This window comes from Cygnus olor, chromosome 3, assembly GCF_009769625.2.
Source record: "Cygnus olor isolate bCygOlo1 chromosome 3, bCygOlo1.pri.v2, whole genome shotgun sequence".
Taxonomy (NCBI): Eukaryota; Metazoa; Chordata; class Aves; order Anseriformes; family Anatidae; genus Cygnus; species Cygnus olor.
In genome coordinates, this window is record NC_049171.1 from 84300991 (window position 1) to 84325134 (window position 24144).

General features: G+C 39.0%; 1 protein-coding gene across 1 annotated transcript in view; it reads left to right on the plus strand.

Moving 5' to 3' along the window:
- The window catches only part of KIF26B (kinesin family member 26B), a 295268-nt gene that overhangs the window by 90363 nt on the left and 180761 nt on the right, over window positions 1–24144 (plus strand). The window contains exon 3 of the mRNA XM_040551406.1: window positions 1149–1682. Coding sequence (XP_040407340.1) covers window positions 1149–1682 — 534 coding nt within the window. The remainder of the gene's footprint in view (window positions 1–1148; window positions 1683–24144) is intronic.

A 24144-nucleotide genomic window follows, 5' to 3' on the forward strand; every position in this document is an offset into this window, starting at 1 on the left:
GATAAGGGTGGTCTCTATTTTTGGATTTTTTTTTTAGTTTCTACTTTTCCAGTTTGATTTCACTTTGCTGTTTAAGCTGATAAAGTCTCAAAGAAGAAGAAGAAAAAAAATAGATTCTGATGCTACTGCATGTAAATCTTTTTAATAATTAGAACAAAATCCACCAATAAGTCCCCAAAACTTAAGGAGGGGAAGTCTGGCCTGTAAAAGCACTAAAATATTGTGTGAAATTTCCATAACCAGTGACTCAAGTATAAAGCTCTGTTTCCTCACCTACCTTATCTTGCTTACGTGCATACATATGTATGTGCGTATATGTACATATGCTCCACCACTTCCAGCATTGCTGGTCTAGAACTCCTGTTTTTTGCATGTAAAGAGAGAACCTCAGATGAGTACATTAGAAATGTTAGTTTCCATCACGTAGCTGTCATGGTTTGTTCTGCATAACATCATTGCTCTGCATTTGTGAGACCACACAATACTACATAACTAGTCAGGTTTGGTGATAAGCCCTGCTATGACTGCTGTTTGGCATCACAACTTGCTGAAGGACTTACTGTGCAGTTTGGGCCAGCATCGTAGTCAGATTGGGGTGGCTCCACAGAGAGCACCACTGACATTGAAAGCTCTACCTATGAGGTAAAGATATGAGGTAAGCGGTTTTAAATCACACATGGTTTTGTCTCAAAAATACACTTTCCAAGGAGAAAATTATTCGCTACACATGATGAGTAGATAGTGAGCCTTGCTATAAGCCCATTGATTTTAGGGGAGTTGCTCTTGATCTCACCTGTGTAACTAAAAGTAGATTTCATTCAAGTCAGAAATTAGGTGCAGTGGTGTGTGTGAAGCAGGTTAATTCATTCTCCCTGCCATGCATTGCAGCTTGCACTGGAATTATAATATTTGTCATTTATCAGTAAAAGTAAAATAATTTTTTCTTTCCTACATGATCCAGTTTCTCATTGTTGTTTAACTGCTGCTGGCATATGTTGGCTGTATCTAATGGCTTTTGTTTGCATTCTAAGCTTATCTCATAAATTGGCTTTTGAAATGCACAATCAGCAGTAATAATGTTTCACTGTGGTGACAGTGGTTAAATATTTCTCTCCTGTCCCCCCCTCCCTTCTCTGTTTGCTCTTTAGGACCCGTGTTTCTCCTCAGTGATTCATGACAAGCTCCAAGTTCCCAATACCATTCGGAAGGCATGGAACGAGAAGGACAACAGATGCGATGTTTGTGCCACACACCTGAACCAGCTGAAGCAAGAGGCCATTCAGATGGTGCTGACCTTAGAGCAGGCTGCCAACTCAGAACATTACGATGCCTCGCCAGGATCTCCCCCACCCCTCTCCAACATCCCCACGTTAGTGGGTTCCCGGCACATGGGCAGCTTGCAGCCCAGGGACTGGGCATACATGCCTGCTCCTTATGCTACGTCTAATTATACTAGCTTTGTTGCCAACAAACACAGTGGAAAACCCAACAGTCTAGGAATCGTCAATGGGGTGGAGAAGAAAAATGGCTCTCCTGGACACCAAGCCAAGGTCAGCTTTCAAATGGCCACCAGCCCCAGCAATGGTAACGTTCTTAATTCTGTGGCTATCCAGGCTCATCAGTACCTTGACGGCACCTGGTCTTTGTCGAGAACGAACGGTGTTACTCTATACCCCTACCAAGTAAGTAGTTTAAAATAACAAAGTGCGTTCCTTTCTTTTTTCTTCTTCCTTTTTTTTTTTTTTTTTCCTCATCCAAGCTTGCAGGGGCATGCTGACACTGCTTGTTCCTTTTGGGGAGAAGTAGAGCCAATCACATAGTGAGGACCAGAAAAAGGAGTGCTATAAATTCTCTTTTCCTTGGTAGGGAATTGTGTTGGGGGGAAGACACAGATCACAACTAGTATTAATTAAAACACCTTTTATTAATGCAGCTGTTATTAATAATAGAGCCATGCTGTTGTTATTAATAGCTGGTAATTAGCCACACTGCCCATCTATTCCTTCACACAGTTCACACAAACTCATTCACTCTCATAATACTTGGCTGGAGCAACAACTGGGAGGCCAAACACATTTGTCTATTCACAAGTGGAAAACAGCACTGATGTATCAATATATTCTGGCTGGGTATTTGTGAAGTTTCTAGAGGGTCCTTTGGTTCATCGGGGCATATATGATCCTATAGTCCTTGCAGAGCAGCCACCAGCTGCGTTGATTGCAGGTTCCTATTGATGCTAGGTTCCTATTGATGCTAGTGTGTGCTGGTGGCCTTCTGCAGATTAAACTGATTCTTGGTGTTCTGATTTTTATTAATTCTCATGGATTCAGAAGGATCAGCAATCTCCAGAGTTTAGCAGTTTGGGGAATATTTCCATATACTTCTCAGTAGGTTCTTTCCTCCTTTTTGGAGGGCTGACTTTTGGTAACTATACACACTCATAGGTAGCTGTAGAACCCATTCACATGAACTTGTGCAGAAGGAGGAGGTAGGCTTTCCAAAGCACTTGCTTTTGCAGGTAGTGAGATTTTTAGAGTGTCCAAGCTCTTGCATATTGCAACACAAGCCTATTCTTTTTGAATTCTCCCAGCTATCCCTATTGGCTTCCTTAGGCACGTGAATAACTATTTTTGGAAGTTGGTCTTTCTACTAAGTTATGAACAGATTGCAACATAGGTCCCTACATTAGTATTTAACATTTGTTGGTATGAGTGACTGGTATTGTAGCCAGAAAAAAACCACAACCCACAGTGTTATTCATAAGAATTAAGATTTAGCCATGCACCAAAGAAGGGTTGGTAAAACTGGAAATGAATTACAGTTATTTTATCTGGAAAATATGTGACTGTTGAGTTGTGGATCTATGCTCTAGTGAACCTGAGTCACATTTGGGCAGATTACTATGTGATGATAGTTTGATCTAAGACAAAAGCATTTGATCTAAGAAAAGAACTAAACAACGCATATTAAGAAAACTGAATTATTATTTGTATTAGGAAAATTGGTTCAGTCTCATTGCTTTCACAATTGTTTAGCTCATCTTCTACAAAAATGTCTTTTGTTTACTTTTTAATAATGTTCATGGTTCCTAGGTGGTTCATTTTGTCTTAAAAATATTCACTAAGGAGAATCTATTACTCAAAACTTTCCAGTCTGATGCTGTTCAGCTTCAGTTACCATAAGGACTGCTGTTCCCTGCCATTTTCCTCTCCTTTTGCTAACGTGGAAATAGAAAAGATAGTGGCTGGAATCTGCTAACAGATTCAACACCTCCCTTCCTGCAAAACAAACAAACAAACAAAAAACACACAAAAAAACCTACCTACCTACAGATGCTGGTCTGTAATGGACTGTTTGTTGATAGTAAGTTTTATAGTCTCTTTACAACCTTCAAATGTTGAAATTCTCGCTTTACTTAGAGGGTCACAGTTAATTGTCCAGTCAGGGAGTAATGATGATAGCTTTTGTCTTTAAGCACTTTGAAAGGATTTTAGTGTTTGGTTATGTAGTTAGTATCTATATCAGACTGGAAATTAATCAAGTAAGAAGAATAACTTTGATTAGTGATCTCTGCAACTTGAGATAATAAGGAGATGCAAGCTTTGCTTCTTCTGCTTTAATGTACAGAAAACAATGTTGCTATATATTTTTCAGAACATTCTAGATCTCCCTACCCCATATACATATAATTTTCATTATGTACTTACTGTTAGAGTTACAAAACCCTGCTGGGGAAGAGCATTAGGAAGATGAATCTGTTATCCCATCTTAATTAGAACTCTGATTTTCATGATTTTGGAAAAAAAAAAAAAAGACAAAGGCACTAGTTACTTACTTGCAAATGTCTGTTAATTAATTTTTCTTGCCTTCCCTTAAGAATAGATTAAGAATAGAAGTCTCACTGTGTATTAGCTTAGAGGAATAGAAAAGAAGTAAAAGAATTCCTTGGGATGGAAACCTTGTACTTCACACAGAGTTATAGTACCCTTCTACATTATAACTTTGTCAGACTGATGTCCAGGGAGAAGTCAGTCTCATCGCTCTAGACTTAATGGTGCCTGTTTGTAGACCCCTCCCATTGTAAATTAGCTTTCGTTAGACAGTCCAGATAACTTGACAGCAATGGTAGAGTACCTTGAAATGTGACTGTATTTTCTTACTGAAGTATCACCAAAAAAAAAAAAAAAAAAAAAAAAAAGAAACACATTATTGGGGAAGAGACACACCGTGGCTCAGAATTGACTCATGGTAACTTTAGGTACTAAAAAATATTCCTACTATTGTAATTTCTAGGATATTGATCCCTTCTTAGGATCTTCTCCTCCAGACTGCCTTAAATAGCACCTTGTTGTGGGGAATGAATTACAGCTTTTCTTTGAGTTCCGCTGAAATAAATAAAAAATGTTGTGATATTGTAGGGCTCAGCTGCTGCAATAGTGTAGGGCGAGTCTTAAATAACACCCTACTATTCAACCAGTTCTGCAGAAAAAGCAGTTGCTATCAGGAGTAAGTAAAACAAATGCAAATTTATATACTACCAAATTTAGTAATTTAGTATATGTCTACAGCCAGAAAAACCAGAAGAAGTAATGATGTCTTTAACTGGAGTTGTATGTTAGATATAAAAGAACCTCTCTAATGATACAGACAGTTCAAATAAATTTCGTGGAGGCATTATGGGAACTCACCGATGGAATCTCCAAAGAGTAAGTCAGAGCATTATCTGCCAAGTAGTGCTTAGACAAAATTGTCCCTACCTGCAGATTAGGAGATGGAGTACATGACCTCAGCTGTCCCCACCATCCCTGTTTTATGTGATTCCATGTTTATCCGCTCTTTGACTAGACAGAAACAAAGATCTGGTTCCAAAACCCTGTGATCTTCCCTAGGCTTGGCTCACAAATGAACAGCTGATGCTGTTTTCTGTAAGGAGCTGAATCAAATTTTGCTGGTAAGCAGCCCTCTTGTGAGGCAGGGAATCAGAGGCAGGGAAAGGGAACTGATTAATCTCAAAACGTATGGCCCATTAAGACCCTCCTATGAACACTGGAATGCTGAAATGGTTACTTGAAGAGGGTAATCGTGATCCCTTTCTGACGATTACATATCGGAAAATACCAGCTGAAATTCAGTAGAATTGAATAGGGTCTGAAAATTTTGCTCTTTCAGTCACCAGCAGGTAGCATTTTTATGCATGCCCTCGGGATCAGACTGTGTTTTAACACTTGTAAAGGCTTCTGTTGATCTCTCTATCACTCAAAGGAATTTCAGTCCTTGCTTGCTCAGAGAAAACTCCTTGGAATTGGTGAGGTTTTTACTTGGGAAGGTCTGTAATTGTATGTGCAGCTGCTAATGTGAATTATAGGATATCACAGTGTCAGCACGCTTATGTTACTTACCAGTTGTCACAAAATGCTTTTAAAGAGCAAGAAATGGTTGAGCTATTGTAGGAGTCGCAAAGTCCAAATACCTTGATGAGATAGATGACTGCTTCTACTAATTTTATACAAAATGTGATACCAAATTAAATGCATAATGTTTTTACTACTTATTATCCAAAGCTGCTAAAATATCTGAAACAAAACCACCACATTAATGAGAATGAGATAGATTTGAGTCCGTAGTAGTTCAGACTGATGTAGGGTTAGCTTTCAAAGGGAAATGAGTGGAAAATAGGTGACTGGATTAAGGTGGTTACAGTAAAACACTTTGGAGTAAAATTCACCACTATTTAGGAGTAGTTGTTCCTCTTTAGAATCAGTACACTCTTTTAACCTAAATGAACAGCGTAGTTCTCCTGTTTTAGTATGCCTCTAAGCCAAAAGCATGGTGTGAACTGCTGAACATAAAATGGTGGGCATTTCCTTGGCCCATGGACCACCTCTGGTTACCTTCCTGAATCTGCATAAAAATCTTTTAGTGTATCTAAATTTTAAGTAGGTTGTTTAAAAACAAAACAAGATTAGCACAGCATGGTTTGCAGATCCGAGTGACAGAAAGGTAAGAGAAAAAACAGAGAACTGGGAAAGGCCAGTTCCTCCAGGAATAATGTGGGCTGTGAAAGGGAAGGATGGGGAGGAGAAAACATGGCTGTTGATGTGGATAGGGTGAGTACCTCCTGCTTCAGACCTTGAGGTTGTGAAGTTTGAATTAGGTATAGAAAAGATAGTACATGTAAGGATTTGAGTGATCATGATATTCAAGGAAAAAGTGTTCCTTTCTCTGCTGCACTTAAAAAGACCCTTTTGACCAAAAGTTTGGAAAATGAGATCCTAAATTGCAGAGCGCCTCTTGGCCCCAGGCATAATGATCTCAAGCCTATTCAGAGAGTTATCAAAGGCTTTGTGTACAATTGATGAAAGCCTAGAGTATGTGCTTTCTGTTTCCTCTTTATGTATAATATGTGTTTAGAAGAACACTGTTCTCTGAGAAAGAACCAGCTTGTTCTGGAGTTTTGCAGTGATGAATGATTTGTTTGGAGTTTACTTAGGTCACGTCTGTCTCATAACACATCAGTTCTTTCAGGCACAGCCTTTTAAAAAGAAACTGGTAATGATTAGAGTTGGGCACAAGATGGAGAGTTCAGATACAGAGCCAAAGCCTGTGTGTGGGGTATCCTCATACAGGATTTTGATTCCAAGCTTTTTTTCTAAGTGTCTACTGTCTAATTTATTTCTCTTCCACTTGCTTCTGCTGTCACTTCTTAAAGTGTTCAGCAGGATAAAGCTAAAATGTTAATGATTGCTACAGCAGTGCCAGGATAATTTAAGTAGCTTCTGAAGCATAGGTACAGAAATCATGTTATTTGCTCCGTCTGTAGATTAACAGGCATTTTTCATAATTATTCCACGCTTCCTAGAGCCAGATCTATTTTGTCAAAGCATCTTAGCAATAAACGAAAAGGCAATTTGTGTACTGGCCCTTCTAGTACTGTGTTCTTATGTGACCACACTCAATTCCATACAAGATCTGTAATGCAGGAGGTATTTTGCTCGTGTGCGGTTAGGTTTTGGCCCAGAATATTTAGATGGCTTGCATTCAGTCACGAAATGTATGAGATCTTCATTTGAGTGTGGTGGCTTCCAGAACAACATAGAAAACGTTTTTCTTGTTACTACAAGCTCATAAATGATGATGTTGAAGAAATGCATGCAAATTCTTGCGCTGATTTTTTTTTTTTCATTCTTTGACCAAAGTAACTCATGGTGAGACTGTAGACTGAAAGTGCAGGAATTTTATTTCCAAAGTTTGTTTGACTGGACCAAGGAACAGATTGTCAAACAAATTCATTGGCACTGAAATTAATATCCCCACTTAATTATCTCTGTTGCCCTTGTTCCTCATGCATTAGTTGTTATCTCTGAAGTAGCTTTCCTCTAAAAGCCTTTTTAAACCACATCGCTAGTAATTAGATATGACCCTACTGAAGTCACTGTATGTCATGAGCTGACATTTTGCCATGATTGTTTGATCATTCAGTTTGTATATTACAGGAGTTGGCTATTTGAATTTTATTCTTCCTGTCTACCTCCTCAACTAACAGCTCAGCTATATATGGATTTTCTAATACCATCAAGAGGGAAAACTGAAGTCTGTGCTAACTAAAGGAGGAGGTTCTTTTTTTTTTTGCATTACCTTGGTGTGATTTGATCTCTTACAGCATTTTTATGCATGGCTTAATGACCTTAGAATCATTACTTTCCCCCTTCATGATACCAGGGTGACCAAGGGAAGAAGGAGGTAAAGGGTATCCCATGGATTGAAAAGAGCTAAGTGGGCTTATCCTATGAGTATGAAAACCCCATGACTCAGCTGTGATGTGAGGAAGTAATCTGTGGACTATTACAGGAGTGAGTTAATCCTGTTAATTAGTGAAAGCCAGAAGATCACAATTAGTGAGGATTTGTAGTCTTGCTTTCCTCCCCTGCTCTGTTGCTTAAGAATTTTGTCCAAGTGTGAGACTAGTTTCTTTTCTGAAATAGTATCTGTGCTAATTGCTTGCATCATTGAACAAAAGAATAAATTGAGAGAAGAGATGGCTGAACAGTGAGGAAAAATGATGCAGAGATGGGATGGAGAGAGGGAGATGACAAACTGATGCATTAAAATAAAGTTGTCCCTTTGTCTCCCACACTGTAAATAAGGTGGCACAGAATCAGAGTGAAATGCTCACTGTGTCCTTACGCTTTATTTCATAGTTCATGAACACAGGAATGCAAAAGTTAAGAAAGCCAGTTTGGAGGTGAGAAAAGGAAATATGCTTTTTATGCAATGTACAGTTTTGTGAAACCTATTACCATGGAAATAGCGTTGAGGCCAAAAGCTTAGGAAAATTCATAAGAAGGTTGTATGTTTATGCGAGCAGTTAAAAACAAACAAAAGAAACCACCACCAAAACCTTTCTGCTGTTAGGATAATAAAGTTAAGGATAAATTTCCATATAGCGTAAGGCAATTGGTATCATATTCTATGGAGAAACCTTCCTTTAAATACATCTAATACATAGCTAAGGACTAGAATTCCTGAAACCACCAGGGAAGTTTTCCAGCACAGGAGTAACTGGGCTGACTGGGAGTTGGGTTCTGATGTACTTAGTCACCTATTAGACTCTTTGTCCCTCTGTTCTGAAAGTGGCTCTTGAGTGGCAGCTGGTGAGAGAGCCTAGATTAGAGATTGAACCTGGTGAAAGATAAACACCAGATGACAACAGATGACTGGTGCTCTGTTTTGGATGGAGGCCTGTAATAAACAAATTAGTGAAGAGTGCTTTTCCAACAGTTCCAACAACATTGCCAGAGCTCAATGTAGTTGTTGTATGTTTCAGAATTCTTTGTCTATTTTTATATTTATTTTTATTTCTTACTCAAGTGTATGAAGATTCAGAGCTTCTAAAAACAAAAGCAAAGCAAACAAAAAAACACCATTGGGTTGAATCATTCCTATAAGCAATGTACTGGTCTTTAAAGCTGCATAAAGATTCAGTCCCATGGCTGACATTCCTCCTATATCTCGCTATTGTTCTACATCCTTTGCAAGAAGAGAGAAAATAGAGATATTTGTACAAGGGTAACTCATTCTAATTGAGATGTGGAAGGATGGAGTGATGGCAAAATAATCAGAAAGCAAATTTCTAGTAGTTTTCCTTTAGATTTCTAAGGGGTACTACTCAAAGAAGACGCAAATCAATGTATTGTTCACTTGACTGAGACATTTGTTTTACATAATAAGTGAGACATTAAGATTATACTTAGTAATATAATAGTAAATACATTGTCATTCCTTTTATTTTGCTTAGAAAAAGCATTGGGCTTTAAAATATGAAGAATTGCATTACTGTGCAAAAAAAATAATAAACTGACAAAGCTTTTTTTTTATGCTATGCTGTGCTTTTGGGAAGTAAGGAACAAATAGCTAGAGGCTGATGTAACTCTGAAATGTGATTCCACATAGCTATCATGTAAAACTATTGTTTTCTCTAAAGTGTTTCTGAAATGGCATCAGAAATAGAACAGCAAACTCTCTGCTGGCACAGCTCTCTCTTTAATTCAGTGAATGTGAGTTAAAGTGGTTGGTTTTTCCCTTGTCATGAAATAGTTGAGTTCAAAATTTTTGGTGTAATGACAAAAAAGGTCAGCAGAGTTGCCACCCTGGACTTTAAGAGAGCAAACTTGAAGCTACTTAGGGAGCTAGTTAGCAGTGTCTGCCGAGAATTTGTTTGAGAAGGTTTAGGGGTCCATGATAGCTGGTCACTTTTTAAGAACCACATTTTAAAAACACAGGACGAGGCAATCCCATTGCACCACTGTCCTGGTTTCAGCTAGGATAGTTAATTTTCTTCCTACTAGCTGGTACGGTGCTGCATTGCGGATTTAGGATGAGAATAATGTTGATAACACACTGATGTTCTAGTTGTTGCTGAGCAGTGCTTACGCTGTCATAGTAATTTGATATTTTTTTATGGTAAGGTCACCTGCTTGGTGGATGAAGGGATGGTGGTAGATGTAATATTTCTGTATTTTATTAAGGCCTTTGACACTGTTCCTCACAGAATCTTTCTGAGAAAGTTGTCCAACCGTGAGATGAACAGGTGCATGCTATACCGGGTAATGAACCAGCTTGATGGCAGAGCTCAAAGGGTCATAATAAATGGAGCTGCATCTGGCTGATGGTCAGTCACTAGTGGGGTTCCCCAGGGCTCAATACTGGAGCCAGCCCTGTTCGACATTGTTATCAGTGATCTGGATGCAGGAGGGAAGTGCATCCTCAGCAGGTTCGCTGCTGATACTAAACTGGAAGGTATTCTTAACTTGAGAGGCCTTGCAGAGAGATCTAGATATGTTGGAGCATTGGGCAGTTGTCTATGGCATGAAATTCAACAAGGGTAAGTGCAGGGATCTGCACCTGGGATGGAGTAGTGTCAGACACAGGTACAGACAGGGAGGTGAGTAGCAGTAGAGCAGCCCTGCAGAAAGGGATCTGGTGGTGCTGGTCACAGCAGGCTCAACGTGAGCCAGCAGTGCGCCCTGGTAGCCAAGAAAGCAAACTGCATTTTGGTATGCATTATACACAGCATAACCAAAATGAGGTGAAAAGAGGTGACTCTCCTGCTATATTTAGCGTTGGTGCGGCCTCACCTGGAGCTCCACAATATAAAAAGTTCTGGGCTCCACAATATAGAAAGGATGTTAAGGTACTTGAAAGTGTCCAGAGGAGGGCAAGAAGCTGTCAAAAGGGCTGAGAGGCCTGTCCTGTGCGGGGAGGCTGAGGACGCTGGGTTGTCCAGTCTGGAGAGAAGGAGGCTGAGGGGTGGCCTCACTGCTCCCTGCAGCTCCCTGAGGAGGGGAGGCGCAGAGGAAGCTGCCGGGCTCTGCTCCCTGGTCACCGATGGCAGGATGTGTGGGATCGGCACAGAGCTGAGCCAGGGGAGGTTCAGACTGGGCTTTAGGAAACATTTCTTTACCATGAGGGTTGTCAAACACTGCAACAGGCTTCATAGAGAGGTGGTTGATGCCCCATGCCTGTCAGTGTTCAGGAGGCATCTGGACAACGCCCTCAATAACGTGCTTTAACTTATGGTTAGCCCCGAAGTGGTCGGGCAGTCAGGCTAGGTGATCTTGAAGGTCCCTTCCAACTGAACTATTTTATTCCAGACCACTGCAAATGTGAGAGATGTGTGTTGTCATATAAAATACATTTGGGACCAAACTCTTCTCTCTCACTCCGGGATAATTGGCTTGCAGTTGACATGGCTGCGTCAGAGTAGTAGAGCTAAGAAATCTGTTGGAGTTGCTCCTCTTGACAAATGAAAACATAAGGCTGATTATCCAGCAACTTTTGAACTTTGATTGTGCCTAGCCCTCTTCTGTGGACAGTAAGGAAGATTACATCTGCATGGTGTGAAGAAAAAGCCACTCCCAGCCAATGAAACCATCTTTATTTAAACCCACAATCTTCTTTGAAGAGAAATGAAATTGCTCTTCACCTTTCACACCTACCTAACCTCTCTGTAGCTCAACTTAGAATTGCTCCAAAGGTTGAAGGGAAAGGGAAGGTAATGAGCCCTCATCTTCTAAGAGGTTGGTCTGTGCTCATTGTGCTTTATGTAAGTAGGAAGTCTCAGCAGGAGCATCTGTATCTCTGCCTTGCATGGGAGCACAGCAGTTGTCATCACTTGTATCATTAAGGTATCAGAGGACTTTGGTTTAATAAGTCAAAAAAAAGTCTGACTGGTAGATGCAAACGTCCAATGACTATACTGCAACAAGTGCAAGGCATTAGTTGTGTCAGTAGTGAGGCTTTTCTGTTGTGACAGCTCTTTGAATCAAGTACGTGCATCTGTCGTAGCTGTGCTTTACTTCAAATAGTTAGATTCTTTTAAAATCTATGATAGTGGCATGTACTTGTGTTTATTAAATAGCTGTCGAAATGTATGCGCAGGCTTTTGGCTAATGGGAAAGACAAAGAATTAAAGGTTAGAACTATCCTTGATGATGTCACTTCTGCTACTCTAGTTTCATTGTGGCTGCATTGATCTACAGCGAGTACAGTTCAGAGTCTCACTGTATAATTGTAATGCATTCCTGTGATGTGAATTCTGCAATTCTCTTATACCTTTTACTGCACTATTACTTTTCAAGAAAGTCAAGGCTATTAAAAAAAAAAAGTGTTTAGCCTGAGTTTTGAAAAATATTTCGTTTTTAAAGCATGTAGAGTGATATTTTCTTCCCCGTAAGAAAGATATAGCTGATAAATAGAAGCCAGTTTGAGACTGATTTTTGTCACTAATTTATTTCCTCATGAGTTAGAGAAAGGAAAGATTCCCAGTAAATGTTTTATTTTCATAAGATAATTGCTGTTTCCCTTTCTGGTCTCAGATACTTTTGGTCAGATCAGAATGTACAAGTTGTCCGTAGCCATGCCAAAAGTTTGGAGAAGGGCTATTGAAGATGATGTTCTCATTGCATCACAGGGCAATATAACGCTATTAAAAGTACAAGAGATACTGTTAGTTACTATGACTTTTGCAGGGAGATGTATTCAGCTCTTCCATCTTTGCAGGAGTTTACAAAGATGTAACCAGCGTCAAGAAGGAAAGTTGTGAGGCTTTATTTTTCTTAAATCCTGGCGAGTTTAGGGCCACTGGAGGTAGGCAGTGTTGCTGGTTTTAAACCCAAACCATGAGCACAATCACCTCTGTTTTATTCTTGTATATTTGCTCAATTGCAGTGCAATATAGAAGATGGATAATTAATTAAAGTATTACTAAAGAAATTATACAGAGCACATCAGAAGAAAATGTATAGTAGTGAGATATAAATTCTTAATTGATTAGTCTCTTCCTTCCTTGAAGGCTTTGTGCAAAGTTCACTGCCGATGTGCAGGAGGTAAAACAAAAAAAAATGTATGCGACATGATTCTCAATTGTACCATGAAGGTATATCATGGCAGTGATCACAGACAGGATTGACAGGGCAAGTGTGCTCAAAAAACTTTGTCTACGTTTGGATCAGCTTCTATGAAATTCACCATGAAGAGCCTTGCAATGTTAGGCAGGTTGAACTGACACTTACTTTGCAAGCTTGTGGAAGATTTCTGATTTTTTTTGTTGTTGTTTTTATGAAAACGAGATATACCATCATTTGTCCTGATCAGCAAATAATATAACCAGCTACTGTTCATGTGACTTATGAGAACAACACAGGTAAGGGTTCTTGACCACCAGGCCTTCTTGACGAATCATGAGAGTATCAGAGTGTCCTAAAACTTTTATTATTTTTATTTTTTTTTTAAATGAATGCTTTGGAGGAAAATAAAAATCAGTTCTTGTATTACCAGCTTTGTGATTCTCTGCCCTAGTCAGTCATCACGAGGGTCTTCACCTGTGTAATCCTGAATTCCTGGAAGTGCCATTTAGCCAGAATTTAGCAGTTGAAGCTGATTATCTCCTCAGTGTTGTCCTCTACTTCAGCCTCTTTGCATAGATCCCCTTAAACACTGCCAGAGATCATCTAATCAAGATTTATTCCTACTTACGCAGAAGGAGGTGAAATGCAGACACCTGGCCTGATGATAGCAAGAGCAAGACCAGGATTCCTGGAAAGGAACTTGAGAGAGGGGTTATGCAGGTTATGAGATTTTACAGGCTTAGTGATGTGGGTTTCTTTGCTTCCTCTTCCATTCACTGCTCAATGATTTTAATAAGATATTATGAGCATTTTCCTCCTCTTCTTGCCTCCTCCATCCTTTGTCTCTAAAACAGGAACAGTCGGCAGTGCAAGGAGGCTCTAGACATTTTGTGATATCTATGATATTCATCTATGATGAAGATGCATAGCACCTTATTATAGCACCTTATTCCTCATAAGTGCTCCAGTATAGGCAGTTTAAAGCATGTCAGTGGAGACTTTTTATGGCTTGGTTTCCATTTGTGTGAGAGAGGAGGAGGGTACCTATTAGTTGCTTAACAGAAATACTGTAAAATAACTGATTGCTCTTAGGTTCCCATTTTATCTGCTAGACATTTTTATATCATCTTTGAGGGGAAAAAAGTTTTTGTGTAATGCCTGTATGCTATTGCTGCTAGTATTGTGCCTGATTTGATTACATTTAAGTAGAAATGCCTCTTTGTAGTTTCTTGGAGAATCCACAGGTGGTACCACAGAAAGCCAATGGACCTATCAGTAGCCACAGCTCCACTAGAGCAAGAGCATGGTTTGTGCTTATGTAGATAGAGAATTTGGTTCCTAGACATTTTAAATATTGCACTGACATAGAATGGGGGAAAAATTAAATTCTACTGGCAGAATACCTAATATAAATCTGACTGAAAGATCTGGAGCAGTAACTGTATAACATTTTGCAGACTTTAAAGTCCATTCCTGTAAAAGGACTCAAAATACTTTGTACATCAAAACTAAACCTTGGCAATAGATTTGAATGAAACAAAGTTTATTGTCCTATGCTTTATATGTTAAAAATCCCATTTACAAGAAGGTGGAAGGGTGTGCCTGAGATGAGTGCCATGCAGTTTATGAAATGTTGAGAAAATAACCTTTTCTTCTGTTACTTGTGCTCTGGAAAATAAGGGTCACCTTGTGATTTTATTTGTGGAAGTTAAATTTGTGGCTTCCTGGAAGAATCAGTATCAGAGTGGATTATAAGATGGAGAAATTATAAAGGTTCACAATAACTTGGAAAATCTTTAGAAGCAGAGGAGACTGGCCAAAAGTCAGTTTCATGAAACTGATGTTGATTTCTTTTAATCTTCAAATACAACTTGAGCTGGAATTTTTATCAACTGCACAGATTTCATGCACTTTAGCATTTACAACAAGTTGCTACTGTGCTTTCTGGGAAAAAAAAAAAAAAGAGATTGGAAACGAGCTTTGTTTTAGAGGGATTCACTTGAAAGTGTGCTCTTGGGAAGATCAAGGCTATGGAAGTTTTAAATTGACCTCTGAAGTTTTTAGGTTTTAGCATTATTGAAAATGATTCTTTCAAAAAGCTTCTGAGTCCAGGATATATCTCCCCTGTTGTTTATTTAATTCCTTATAGAAACAGTTGTTTACTCCTTAATTCCTAGTAAAAGTAGCTCCAGCAAGCTACAACCCTGTCACCCTCATACAAAGTTCTGTTTGCTCCTAGGGAACGTTCCATAATGCTGTTCTGCTGAAAAGTCAAGCTTTGAAACTGTAGACATTTTTTTCATACGCTTTCATAACCATCTATTTCTTCAATAGGACTGGACACTGTGCATTGAAACCCATTGTCAGTAGGGGATGCTATGCAGGAATGGGTATTTCAACCTCCGGGTTGGTCAAAGGGCTACGCCGCCCCCATTTTGTAGAGCTTCTGTAGCCGTGACTGTTACGAGCAGAGCAACTCAGTGGTGGGAAGTATTGGAGAATTAGTCTAGAACCTCCTGAATTTTTGGTTTTAGTGCATACATATATTGATTCCACTTCTGATGTTTTGGGCATCCATGTTTTGGTTTATTAATTTTTGTACGCATGTATTTTTGCTTGTACACACACAAATATATCTTTTTATTCCTCTTCATTTCCTCTTAGAAAGACTCCTTTCCTGCTTTTCCAAAGGAAACTGCTAAGAAACTTCAGGATAGGTTCTGATCTAAAATCAATGTGAAATCAAGTTTACTTCTCTGGTAACAGACCAGCAATCATAACTCTTGCTTTTAGTAATCATATGCCATTCTGCTGACATTAAAAAAAAAAAAAAAAAAGAATCAGCATTGATTTTTTTAAAAGGAAATGTTTGGAAAGGAAATGAATGGGGAGTGTTTCAGCCCCTCCTAAGAATACTTCTTAAGTAGCAGTTGTAGGGAAATATTTCAGGAGTGGTTTTTTATTATTATTATTATTATTATCCTGCATATAGAATGGTCCTCTACTGTTTGGAGCTAGTTCATACCCATGTTGTATTCCCTTTGTCCTAGTGTAAATGACTTAGCAAATGTCTACAGTATACACTGCAAAGAGACAGGAGACTTTTTTTCTCATTTATATAGATTACATCACTGCACTCCCACTGACCTCTAGTCAGCAATCCTTCTTTTGGCATGTCACTGTGGAGCAGAAAATCAGTTCATGATGCTCTATTAAAATTTAATTAAAATAAAGACTTCCTTTCAAAAACTGGTTTAAAAGTAACTTCTGAAACTTCTATGTTACAAATTGAGTAAACAAGTTGAAGGGGAAAAATCCAAAACATTTCACGAGCAAATAAAAATTCTCTGTGGGGTGCTGAAAACCAAAATGAAAATTGAAGATAAACATGAGACATTTATTACAGTTCAGAATGGTTTGCTATATTTCAGATGATGAGCCTGTTTGTTGTTATATTTGGACTTCATTAGATGCATTTAATTAAATCTATTGTAAATCTGTTTTATTCCCAGTGGGCCAGTTAATGTAATCTTGGTGTTTGCTTATAAAAAATATCAACTAACAGTTCCTGCACTAATTTTAATCGCTATTTATTTTTAGATCATAGTGGAGTGTGTTTTGTCAGTTTAGGTTATTGTGTAAACTCCTTGGGGCTGTGACTTTTTGTCTGTGTGCTATGTAGAAGAAAGTAGATATTAATTGCTACTGTGTAAAAAAAAAAAAAAAAAAAAGAAAAAAAGTAGAGAAATAGCCTTCTGAAGCTTATTTAGGTTGACTTTTTTGAGAAAGAAATAAGTATAGCTATAAGTCTTGACTGTATACTTTCAGGCAATTATTTTAAGCTGATATTCTCTTTTAATCTTCTGGACTTTTATTATTAAGTTTTACAAATGTGTGTTGTATTTTTTTTGTTCTTGTCCTCTCCTGTCTCTTAGGCTGCCAACAGAAAAAGTGACCAGGGTATGTAAAAGAGCAGGAATAAGCATTAGCAGATGTTAATGGTAAAGATTAGGAAATAATAAGCCTATAACAAGGCAGAAATTAAGAAGAATCACAAGGGTCTTAGATATTTCACAAAGTACATGTCTATCTGAGATTAAGGTACTACAGAGACAGGTAATAATTTATAGCAGGAACTAGAACATACTGTCTATGTGCTGTGAGCCACTTCAGCTGTGAAAATATACGCAAAGAATGCATATGAATAAAAGAGTAAATAATCAGCAGTATTTACTGTGAGCACTGCCTTCCAAAGTTAAATGCATTAGGGAAGATGCATAAGACTTTGTATATGACTGTCATTTGTCTTTTACTGCCCTTCTTCTATATAGGAATTGGTTGATACTGCATTGATCATTAAGGCTGTATGGAGTCTACTTCTGGGTTGATCTGGGTTCTGTTTTAAGGGAAAATAATTCTTTATGAATTCAGTGGTTATTATTTGCCCATCCAAAGTTCTCATTATTGGTTATATTGTCTGAATTTGAAAGAATATCCTCTTTCAGAAATGTTCACCATTTATTAGTGCTTCAGGTTGTGAATGTTCAACTGTTTTCCTTCCTGCCTTTTCAGAAAGTGCTGTAGAGCACAGCGAAACTCAAGCCTGTGCCCCTTTTCCCTCTATTATTCACTTTTCAGAACTGTTCAAGTTGGAAAATGTCTGTAGTTCGTATCTTCCAAATTGATCACTGATTTTTTAAATGCCATCTTAGGGAAGTAAAGGAGTTGTGTTGCCTAAATAGAAGAAGCATCTTAAATCAGTGTTGAGGAGAAAATTTAGTTCTTCATCTGATGTTATTTAGCTGGTCAGGAGAGATGGGGAATGGTATTAATTAAACAGTCTGCAAGTGAGTGTGCGCTAAATTCCAGCTGGGAATGGATAGTTAGCATGCTTGAAGTACTCAGTGTACAAAGGACCTGAAGGGAAAAGTGGGAGTGTGATTTTCTTACTGTAAAGCTGTCATAGTGAAGATGGATTATGATGGTTCCTGCAGACCAAAATGCAGATTACATGTACTGGGGAAAAAATCATTGCATGCATTTGAATTAAATGTTTGGCCAGCTTCAGCTAATGTGATGTCAGCTAGCTCCTGGAAAACCACGCTCAGCTTGGATCCTTTCAAGAAAAAGACCTGGAAATTGGAAATGGCCAACCGAAACAAATGGGCTTGAAAACATGATAGAAGTTGCACGCAATGACTGGATGCAAAATCACAATTAGCTTGGAAAATAGAAGCAAACTAGGAGTATACATAGAAAGCCGAGAATGTTTGGTGTTGTGTAGGGAATACCCATTTAATTCAGTGGAGTGTCATAGCAAGTGCATAGCCTGAAGCTTGCAGGTTGAGCTCTTTGCTGAGCCTCTGAAAGGGGGCCAGAACAGAGCCGTCCAGTCCCTAGCGGTTTGCATCACACCCCGACAGGGCTTAATTTGGTGTTCAGTTGAGGATGTGCTCCTTCTTTTCTTGCTTTCATTAGCTGAGATGGCAGTAAATCTAGAGCAAACAGAGGAGAATATAGCATAACTCAGCACCTAGTCAAGTCTATAGAATTCACTGCAGGAAGAGGCCTCCAAGTCAAACACAGTTGAACGATTTTTATGACTGCTAATAACAGCTGTAGCTATGCAAACCAAGGTAATAAGGCAATCAAACCTGTGCCTTAAGGCATTCACCTTCGGGGCCGGGAAGGAGCTCTTTCTGTCCAGCTAGTGGTTTTGTTTGAAGGCTCTTCTGGCGCCTTTTGAATTCTTTTCATGTATTGCTGTTAAAACTGATGGTTGCTGCTGTCATAAAATAATTTTAAAACCCCAGCAGGACATTTTTATTATTTACATGAAAGTAAGACAGGTGTGCAGGTATTGTGACAGAGATTAGAAAGACCAACCTTGTTAAATTTATAGACAGGTCACTGCCGCTGATGTGTGGCTTTTTTTTTCTCTTTTAGCAACTGCATACTGACTCCTTTGGAAATGAGACAATTTCACGGCAGGTCCCATTAGCACTGATAACTGTGAAATTAGCTGTTGCTACAGCTCTGCATTGGTATCATGAAAGAAGCAACACCTGCAAGGGACTATTAATATTAGGGACAGAAAAGGGTGAGGCAGCTACACAAAGCCAAAGGGCAGTGCAATTCAGCAAGACTTACACTGTGAGATGGTAGATTAGTGCATAGTTTGTGTAATTCACCAAAAAGGGGGAGTTTTCAGCATGGAAGTTGAAGCTAAATGCTGTTTCCCTGTGGGGAAAGAGGAACACTATTGTTATGCTTTTTGACTTGAGAGGTTGGCTGGGATCATGGTCTCACAAGGTATTTGCACTGAAAGGATATGCTGTTTGCTTCTGAAGATTGTATCAGCATCTCTACTTTGGGGATGGAAATATGAACGTTTCCTAGGCAAGTGCAAGGCTTAGCTCTGAGCCTTTTCCAGCTGGAATTCAGCCCCCTAAAAGTGCCTCTCTTGCAGCACCACACTATTGGTGCTTCTCGTTTCCACTTCTGCACATCTTCCATGGATCTTTGAACTAAGTAATAGCAAGTTCTCTGTGTTTACATTTCGCCCCATGGACCCCTTCTGAACGTAGGGTGTAACTTCTGAGCAGCTCTGCATTCAGCTTTGCATAATGGTTCCTATTTTAGCTACCTAAGGCTACATCAGAATGTAAAAATTTGTTTTGAATGAAAACTGGATGTCACAGCATCAACTTCAATACAGTTTCATCCAGATGCCACTGTAATATTATTCTAATCTCCTCTTAGGACTCTGACATGTGATCACCTTGATAAGTTCTCAGCAAGTTTACTAATACCTGGTAAATGTGAATGCATGGTCTTAGCTTACAGCAAATTCAAGATGATTTGAATTTGTTTCTTTCACTTACGTCTGTAAGAGTGACTAAGATAAATCACATTACCTTGCACTTGCAACAGGCTAAGAGTGTACATGTGGACAGCTGTTATGATGTAGTATAAAAACTTCTGTGCCTGAACCATCATAGCCTTTTAATACAATGTCAGGAATTTGGAGAGCAAACTGGCTCCTTAGACAGCATTACAAATGATGCATTGAATGGGTCACCTGACGTGCAACTTCAGTGACATTAATTTCATTGTGAGCACTTAAGTGGTTATAGCAGCATTTTAAGAACTAAATTTTGTGCAGAAGACTGGATATTTTCATTTCTAAATACTTCACGCGGAATTGAGCCCAAACAAAGGAAGCAGAAAAAATGCTTCCTTCAGAAAGGAGGCAAATTTCTCTTTTTAAGAGGAGAGATCTTATTTCAGTACAGGTAATACACTGGAAGATATGCTGCAGTATCTGGTAAGCTAAACTGAAATGCTGAGAAGGGACACGTCAACATAATGATCAGACAGCAAGATTTCAACACAGTATTTTCTTTTTATAGAGCTTTTCTTTTTTTTTTCTGCCTGAAGGTTTCAATGGAGCTTCCTGAATAACTGAGAGCACTTGGAGCCTTAGACCTGTCCTGAAAGACATGAATTTAACAAAGCATTCAAATATTCATTTTAAGTTTTATATCACTAATGGATGAATCACAATATACAAGATTCTCCTTAGAGCCCTTTCAGATGATGAGTGGTTAATATTTCATAGCAGAAGGAAAAGAGAAAGCTTCATGAGTAGTATTAATAATCATTGGTGTCAGAGGTTAACTTTTATTTAATCAGTTTTTAAAAATGTACTTCTATGTAAAGATGATTTAAGAAAGCATATGGAAAAAGATATGACGGAATAAATCTTCAAACTTAGAATATTTGATGAGTCAGGGAGGATTTCCTGTTCTCTCTCAACTTAAACTTCCTAGACTTCTGTATTGCTTGGTCCAACTGCTTGCTGGCCTTTAAATGATTTGACTCTTGACTGCAAACAGCCCTTAAACAGTCAGAAACTTGCTTCATTCACCATCTTGGGCTGAAGTTTCTACAAACTTAGGGATGTGGGTGTCCACCTGGAAAGATCTGAGTCTTCATGATGCACTTCCCAAAATGATTTTGTTCTGTTTCTAGAGAAGTCCAAGCTGAACTTGCTATGTTTTCATTTAGGGATAATACCACTGCTGCTGGGATAAGGCAAAACGCCTTTTAGTGCTGTAGCTTTCCATGACTGAGGCAGTTTGACTTGCATCAAATAACCTCTGCTATGACTTGAGAATACGTGGGAGTTTTACTCCTAAATCATTAACTGCTTTGAAAACTACTATCCAAAATTTATCTGACCTGGAAAAATTAGGAAAAAAAAAAAAAAGGAGAAAATAATGTAGCTGAGAAGATAATTTATTTTGTGTTTGTGCACACGCTCATGCCTGAGATCATAGAATATCCCGAGTTGGAAGTGCCCCACAAGGATCATCGAGTCCAACTCCTGGATCCCCAAAGAACTCCCCCCCACCCCCCCCCAAAAAAAAAAAAAAACAAATCAGATCATGTGTCTGAGAGCATTTGTCCAATCAAGTCCTCTAGCTGCTTCCTTTGTAAGGTACTTTATGGATAGTTGTATTAGCTAACACACAGACGATCTCTACCACTGTGGTATCTGCCAGTACTGCTATAGTTATACCTTTGGCTGCAGTTTATGGATGTCAGCTTTTTTGTAATTTCTGTGTAATGGGGAAGCTGGTGGAATGGTAAAAACCTCTGAACAGATTCAAGACATTTGCTGGATTTCTGAGGGTCAAACCCATGCAACCTTCCAAGAGCAGCTGGACAAGAGGCATGTCAGACATGTACTGGTCTTATCCCCCCAGAAGGTGAAATCTTGTGGTGATTGTGTGTGTTGGCCAAATCTGTGTTATGACGCATTTTTATGCAGTATTCACTATGGGAATCTGTACGCCTGTCATTTTTTTGTCGTACTGAAAATTAAGTACTTTTCTCCCCGCATGTTAATGGTAGAACTTGATCATATGTCTTTTAAATAAAGACTAATGCTCTAGTTCACACACCTATGTGTGGAAAAAGTAATGGTGTTTTTTATTGCTTACTCTCTTGCTAGCTATAGAAAGAAGTTGCTTTCTGGGTCAATAATGCCATTTAAGTTAAGCCCTCATGCTGACACACTCTGGTAGCTTCTAGAGCTGCTCTTGTCAACTGACAGTGAAAGGTCAATGGCTTACAGATTGCTGTTTGTGATAGGGAAGCAGCCACAGCAAGATTTGAACTTCTTATAATGCCTTGACATTGCTGGCAGAATAGTAGCTGATCAGAGAAATGAAAGTTTGTGTTCATAACAAATGTATTGCTCTTGCACACAGTGAACTTGAAAGACTTCTGCCTCAGCTTCAAGAGTGCCCTTACTTCATTTGGATGCTGCTCTGTGTGCACAGACAGATGGAAGTCAGGTGTGACAGCCTTTCATGGCCCACACATGCTCTTCTGCCCTACTTATTTTAGCACAATTAGCCTGACCACTGAAGTCTTAAGAGGTAGCTGATGCAGCAAGGGTTTACACTGTGATCACTGAATCTGGATGTATGCACTCAACTTTAAATAAGCCACACAAAAGAAAGTCCTTTTCTCTTGTAAGAGACTTCCTTTTGTAATAGGGTAAAAATATGATAGGAAATATAGAAGTGATAGTAGAAAAAAAAATCCAATTAATTTCCAGCTGCACAGCTTTATGATGCAGCAGGAGGATACATAGGTAATTAAGAGAACCAACAACTTTAATGAAGTAGACTTAAAATAAAATAAATTCTGAAAGGTGGGGGCAGCCTCAGCTTTCCCACAGATTGCCATGTTATTATTGTCTCCTTGATGAGAAAGAAAGCAGGTTTATTGTGTAGTTGCACAGTATTATTTTTATTGTTTTATTTTATTTTATTTCATTGCTGAAATGCCTGGGGACCCGAAATTGAGGCTAGAACCTCTTTGCTAGCTGCTGCTCCTATGTTTCATTTGCAGAGTAAGTGTGGGGATATGCCAGCTGGGAAACCTGCACTGCTGTTCTGTCTGCAGAGACTTGGCTGGTGGAGCTTCAGGAATGAGAGGGGTGTGTGGGTCTAGCTGAGAGTGCTTTACTGCTTTCCTCATAAGGGACAGCTCGCAGCGCTGCTGGGGTCTGTCCACGGGGAGTCTGCTTCTCTGGGGCATGGAGTCTGCACCCTGGGCCAGTTCTCCTGCCTGTGCCTTCCTTGGGGAGGGCAGGAGAGGCTGGTCTGATCCTGAATGGAAAGGTGAGTTATGAAAGCTGTTGTGTTTCTGTAATGAGGTAGGCACTTCACTGTTCAGAAAATAGATTGATAATGAAGTAGTAGCCAATAAATAAAATTGGCAGGTGAGGTGACTCGGGTTAAAGGAGCACTGCAACCTGGAATTTCCAACTTCTGTACAAGGATATGTTTGCTTTAGGTAGACATCTGCTGTCCTGAATGCTTCAGATCACGTAATTTCCCATCCTTTAATATTATTTTCCTTTTTGTTTGTCTTTTTGCTCCATAAATACATCAGTACCAAAGTAGAGAGGTAGAAGTAAGCTTGGCCAATACTCTTTCAGGGCCAGTATTCTTTCAGTCCCAGTACACCGATTCCTTCTGATGTAAATCAAGTACTAACTGTTCCTCACATGGATTACTTAGTTTAAGAGGGTATTGGCAAACTGAGAAAAGTGAATTCATTGCTAAGCAGGATCCAGGAACCTATATCCCTCATGCCTCGGTGGTGGAGGTTGCTTGGGAATGTAATGTGCATCAGCTTATATTTACCAAGCTATGGTAGGTATGGGAATTTGCTGATTGAGCAAATGAACCATTGTCACAGGCTTAATAGAGCAGATTTCCTGTTTTATAATAAAGCTTTCGTTGTTGCTAGAAAAAAAAATGCAGTTCTTACTAGGTATTGTTTTGAAGAATGCGTGCTCAAGAAGTAACTCATGGATTTTCAGGCAGTACTGTTGCTATGTATGTTTTTGAATTTTGATTTGCTTCGCTTTGCTTTTCAGTTCAAAAGCTAGGGCAAGAATGTGCACTGAGTGAAGGGGTGAAAGTAAGGGAGAATACTAGATAGCTGAGGAAATGCTGTCATTATTTACTGTGGAAAAATAGAGCATAAAAAAAAACAAAAATACTGTTTCATAAGACAGAACTCTTATGAAGAGGAATCGGGAGAAAATGTCTCACAGCAGAGATAAATCCAACATTAGTTGAATGTCTGATCAGCTGTTGGATCAGCTTCTAAGTAGCTGATCTTACGACATGCAGTGATTTACTGTAAAGTA